Raw genomic sequence first — 6,302 nt, 5'->3', positions numbered from 1 at the left:
CCGAATATTATAGAAAATTCATTAGAAACTTTCCAAAAATCTCCACACCTCTCACGACCGTTACGAAAACCAAGAAAAAACCATTTAGATGGACAATTGACCAAGAAACTGCATTTAAACACTTCGAGCAAAAACTATGCTCCCTACCAATCCTCTAAACCATTCATCTTGACTACAGACGTCAGCAACGAAGGCATTGGAGCTGTCTTATCCCACGAAAATCTACCCTGCAATTTCATATTACGAACACTTAAGCCCGCTGAACGAAACTATTCCACCACAGAAAAAGAAATTTTAGCAATCGTATGGGCAATATACGACAATATCTGTTAGGCAGAAAATTCACTATTCAAACAGACTGTCAGGCTTTAGTTTTGCTTAAAAATGTAAAAGATCCCTCTTACAGACTCATAAGATAGAGATTGAGATTCGAAGAATACAACTTCGAAATAGAATACAAGAAAGGTAAGGAAAACGTGGTTGCCGACACCTTATCCCGCTATCCAATATACCCAGTTACTATCAAATCCAACGTCCCAGTAAAGATGAACGTAAAAGTCAAAATTCCAGATAATTCCCCAGAAACCATCAACGACTGTTACCTGACATAGAAGAAATAGACTCTTCCCCAAATTCACCTGACTGACACCTTATACGATCTCCATAACAATTGGAATCTTGACCCTACACCATTTTCTCTATGCTTAAAACGTAAGCGAAGGTGCTTTAAACCTATCCAACTATCGCCTACACTATTTTGAATTTATAACAAAAAAACATGGCTTAACCAATTGCATTTGATAATGCTTATGGAAGACGAAATAGAACTCGGCATAGAACCAGGATTCCATAACTATGAGTTAGCTTCGCTTCAATTAATGATCAGATTTCTCTCCCACCACCTGAGCCAACCAGTCACCTTGGCTACAAACCCTATTAAAGAATATACACCAGAAGAAAAATGAAAGCTTATTGGAGGAACGCATAATAATTTGAAACATATAGGAGAAAATAAAACTACTGTTACTGTAAAACGAATACATACATAGCCCAATTTGGAAACTGATGTTCAAAATTACATAAAACACTGCGACATTTGCCAACGTAACAAGCTAACACGTATTAGACCCAGAGAAGAAGCCATTATAACTAACACCACACTAAACCCTAACGACAAGAGAGCAATGGACATTATTAGATCCCTCCCACTAACAGATAAAGGAAACCAATTTATTCTCAGAATCCAGGATTATCTCACTAAACACCTAATACTCATTCCCTTACAAAACCAAAGAACAGAATCCATTATAGATAATCTGATATCCCACTACAGTAATGTCTCTCCAATTGACGCTCAGATTGTCCACAAAAATGGACAATTCGAGAAGAGGAGATCCGATTAATCGAACCTTGCAATTCTTTTTCATAGTTACGAATTGTCAAGAACTATAAAAACGAGCTGCAAGACTGGAATAATCGTATCTCCTCTTTCCAAATTGTCCATTTTTGTGCGCAATCTGAGCGTCAGTTAGGGAGACATATCTGCATCTTCTCCTCACCAAAACATATCCTCACCGACCAAGGACAAAGCTTTGTTAGTAAACTTACGAAACAATTCGAGAAACTCTTCAAAATTCAATACATTAAAACAACTAGCTTCCACCCAGAAAGCAATGGAGCTCTCGAAAGAATTCACGATACTGTCATAGATTTACTGTGTACCAGTATTGACGAAACTCGAACCGATTGGGACGAACATCTCAACCTAATTTCTATGACATTGAATACCTCTGTTCACTCAACCACAGGATACACACTCTTTGAACTAACATTCGGACGAAAAGCTAATGTACCCTCCTCAATCGCTCTAACACCCGCCTTATCTCATAACGAATTATTTAAGCTTTGGAAACAATGTCATAACGACTACCTCAATTACGCGAAAATTAACCCCTTAATGCACAGTTTATTTGAAAAAGGCCGGCCAAAAAAAATCAATTTTTTTTAATGTAAAAAAGCACAATTTAGAACGTTGTCTTGGCAAGAAAATTACGAAAATACAAAAATATTAAATATTTATACAATTGGTATGATTTATAATTTTCAGAATATTACTGTTATTATTATTATTATTATTATTATTATTATTATTATTATTACCCCCGCGTCGGTCGGCACCTTGTCGTGGTGCGGGGGCTCAAGTAGCCGCAATGATGCCTGGAGCAATGCCGACGGGAACTTCGGTTCCTGGCAGGGCCTCTCTAGTCGGTAAGGTCCAGGTGGAGTAGTGAACAACCAAGTACGACCTAGGGGAAGGTACCCCGAATAATAAATCAAAAATGGAGTGAAAACTGAGAGAGAGAGAAACTAGGGTGCAGGGGGTCGGATCCCCAGTACCGGCGTCTGGTGAGGGTGTCAAAGCGGGCCCCCAGACGTCGTTATCCAACGACCGCAGTGCTGCAGGAGTGGACCGCTCGGCTCCTGTAGCATATATTACTACAAGCTAGGATCCCCGTCGAACTGACGAGGATAGCGGCGGAACTACACATCTTGATGTCTTGCGGAGCTCGCTACGCGATCTGCTTGGCAAATGCCGCGACATCGTGGTCGAGATGGAAACGGCGACCACAAAACAGAGAAATGTGGCCATGCCGATTAAGAGCGGGCTGCCGAGGTGCGTCGAGCTGCTCGACGCCATGGAGGCTGCCCTTCTAGCTCAGCCTGCGCGGGAGCAAGACAAGGAGCCGAGGAAGCGCCCCCGTAAGATCCGGGAAAGTCCTTCTTCTCAGCCATCGCCGCCAGAGAAGAAGAGCAAAGGGGAAGAAGATGGGCCATGGAGCGTCGTCTCAAAAAAACGGAGGGGAAAAAAGCTGAAGTCTCACCCCGTCTCTGCCGGGCCGAAATCGTCCTCGGTCACGGTGTGTGCCTCCTGCAGGAAGCATGAGGAGGGGGCGATAACAGCAAGGAGGGAAAGGAAGAAGAAGAAGAGGAAGAAACGGCCCCGGCGGCTGAGAACGGCCGCAGTGATAGTACGACCGGCAGAAGAGAAGACCTATGCCGAAGTACTTGGAAGACTCCGGGGTGCAAGTAAAGAGTGTTCGGCAGGCCCGCACAGGAGATATGATCCTCGAGCTCGACGCGAAGACGAAGCAAGAGGAGAAAGTCGCCTTCAGTGAGGCGATCAAAAGCGCAATCGCCCCGGACTACGGTGGAAATTAGGGATCTAGACTGCCTCACAACTAGCGAAGAGGTTACTAATGCCCTAAGAGAGGTCCTGGGAGAGGCCAGTGGTGACGCCAAGGTGATCGTCACTAAGGCCAATACAAGGGGCCAGAGACTTGCCATCGTCGAGCTGGGCGAGGGGGCAGCGAGCAAACTGCTCAGCAGTGGCCCCGTCCGGATCGGCATGGTAAGATGCCACCCCCGGCGAAGAGCTGCAGTCGCCAAGTGCTTTAGGTGCCTGGCGTTCGGGCACCTTGCGCGGTGGTGCAAAGGAGTCGACAGGAGGAACGCGTGCTTCCGCTGTGGCACCAAGGGCCATCAAGCAACGTCGTCCAAGGCGACCCCCAAGTGCGTTGTCTGCGCGGAACGCGGGGTGGACATTGCCAGGCTGGGGCATGTGACAGGATCCAGCGCCTGTAAGACGTACCGCGACGCCCTGACGGCGGCGAAGGCGAGACTCTCCGGGAATGGCTAGAGTTCTCCAAGCCAACTTGCACCGGAGTAGAGTCGCGAATGCCCTCCTTGAGCAAATGCGGCTCGAGCGGAAGATCGATATTCTTCTGCTCAGCGAGCCGTACAGATCTCGAGAGGGCCCTGCGCGGTTTTCCGATGTGACAGGAACTGCTGCCATCTGGATTCCGGACCCGTCCAGATTCCGGGTGCAGACGTGCGGTGCAGGGGCGGGATACGTCTGGGTGAAGGGCGAGGGCCTGACGCTGATTAGCGTATATCTTTCCCCCAATGATCGCATCGCGGAATTTCGCGATAAGGTCGGTGCCCTGGAGGACGCCATCCGCGAGCTGGAGGGGGGATGCGTCGTCGGGGGGGACCTCAACGCGAAGGCGGTGGAGTGGGGTATGCCCAGACCGGACACCAGGGGCAGGCACCTGATGGAGATGGCGGCCCGACTTGGACTGGTGGTGCTAAATCGGGGGACCTCTACGACCTTCCGGAGGTTTGGCTATAACGAAACCATCGTTGACGTAACCATGGCTTCCGAGGATGTCGCCCCCCGTATAGATGACTGGAGGGTCATCGAGGACTATACGGGGAGCGACCACCAATACGTGGCTTTCCGTATAGCGGAGAAACAAAGATGGAGCCGGGCTCCGCTCTCCTTCCGAGGGTGGAACGCGGAATCAGGAGAAGTTCCGCGACGTCCTCGAACGTGGGCTGCATAACATCACGCAACCCACGGAGGGACCGCGAACCCGGCAATCCGTGGAGCGGATCGTCGGCGCGACAATGGACGCCGTCCACGAAGCATGCGATGCGTCGATGTGCCGAGGAGGGCCACGCGGTGCCAGACGACCTGCGTACTGGTGGACGAACGACATTGCCAGCCTCCGAAGAGAATGCCTGCGTCTACGGCGAGGGGCCCAGCGCGCCGGGCGCACTCCCGACGGGAGGTCCTGTGGCAAAGCTACAGAGACAGGCGTCGGGAGCATCGCCACACCATTAGAAGGAGCCAGCGGCGCTGCTGGGAAGATCTCCGCGAAGAGGTCAACCGGGATCCGTGGGGCCTGGGCTACCGTATCGTACGCCGCCGGATCGGTGCTCAGAATGGCCCTGCGATTCTGCCCACAGACGAGGCAACGGTGATAGTGGACGCCCTCTTCCCGTTCCACCCAGAGAGGACGCGACGGTCGGCGGAGTTGCGTGCGGAGGAGATACCTCCCTTCACCGAGCAAGAGATGCTCGAGGCGGCTCGCTCCTTTCGCAACAGGAAAGCTCCGGGTCCGGATGGCATCCCGGCGGAGGCTGTGAAATTAGCAGTCCAACTGTTTCCGCGGCCGATGCTGGACATGCTCAACGCCTGCTTGAACTCCGGGGTGTGGCCGACCCGTTGGAAGATCCAACGCCTGGCCCTGATCAACAAGGGCAAAGGGCAGCTTTCCGGACCGTCGGCGTACAGGCCTATTTGTATGCTGGACACGGCCGGGAAGCTGCTCGAAAAAATGGTCAGGCCTCGCTTACTGGCGGCGTACCGGGCAGCGGGGGACTTGTCGGACATGCAGTTCGAATTTCGACGCGGAAGATCCACTGTCGGCGCCCTGAAGGAGATTCTGGACGCTGCAGAGAGAGCAGAGTCTGGGAACAGACATAGCTGGCGCGTCGTCCTCGTGGCTACGTTGGACGTCAGGAACGCCTTCAATTCGGCGAGTTGGGCGAGGATACTTGCGGCCCTGGAGAACACCTTCCAGGTGCCGGGCTATCTCCTCAGGATGCTGGACGACTACTTCGACGACCGCGTCCTGTTATACGACACGATCGGGGGTAGAAAGAGGAAAAGGGTCTCTGCAGGGGTAGCCCAGGGGTCGATCTTAGGACCGGACCTCTGGAACGCATACTACGATGCTATCCTGCGGATCGAGTTCCCCAGCGAGGCGTTCCTGGTTGGATACGCGGACGACATTGCGGCGGTCGTGGTTGCCCGGAATACCGAATGCGCGCAATTCGGGCTAAACCAGGTCATGAGACGGGTGGAAAGATGGATGGGCGAGGCTGGTCTTCGCTTGGCAGCTGAAAAGACTGAGCTTGTCGTCCTGTCCAGGCGTAGGATCCCCGCCGAGATTCCATTCAAGGTGGGGATTCATAACATCTTGGCCAAGGCCGACATCAGGTACCTTGGTGTCCAGCTCGACTCCAAGCGGACCTTCTGGCCTCATGTACGACTGACGGCCGACAGGGCGGCGGCGGTTGTATCGTCCCTCGCCCGTCTCATGGCCAACACTGGTGGTCCCAAGGCGTCGAAGCGGAGGCTGCTGATGTCCGTCGCTCAAGCAGTAATGCTTTACGGAGCGGAGGTGTGGGCACCAGCCCTCCGCGTTGGAAAGTACCGCAGAAGGATGGCTGCGGTGCAAAGGAGATGCGCGCTCCGGGTTGCGAGTGCATACCGGACGGTTGCCGAGCCGGCTGTGCTCGTCATTGCGGGTATGGTGCCCATTGACCTCCTCGCCCTGGAGCGGAGGAAGATACACGAGGAAAGGACGAGCAGCCAAGACAGCCAAGACAAGACCGAGGCAAAGAGAGCGGCGCAGGAGATTACAATGCGACGCTGGCAGCAGAGATGGCAGGAG

The 6,302-nt window shown here is 52.1% G+C and overlaps 1 protein-coding gene across 1 annotated transcript; it reads left to right on the top strand.

The window, feature by feature from the left end:
* The first annotated feature begins 3,752 nt into the window (after positions 1 to 3,752).
* On the top strand, positions 3,753 to 4,403 carry LOC143260693 (uncharacterized). Its single transcript, XM_076527015.1, has one exon. It carries the CDS (start codon positions 3,753 to 3,755, stop codon positions 4,401 to 4,403), a length of 651 nt encoding a protein of 216 aa, XP_076383130.1.
* Positions 4,404 to 6,302: the final 1,899 nt, after the last annotated feature.

The sequence above is a fragment of the Megalopta genalis genome, chromosome 16 (genome assembly GCF_051020955.1).
Source record: "Megalopta genalis isolate 19385.01 chromosome 16, iyMegGena1_principal, whole genome shotgun sequence".
Classification (NCBI taxonomy): Eukaryota; Metazoa; Arthropoda; class Insecta; order Hymenoptera; family Halictidae; genus Megalopta; species Megalopta genalis.
The sequence above is the reverse complement of the archived record's forward strand: the minus strand, read 5'-3'. Positions and strand labels throughout refer to the sequence as shown.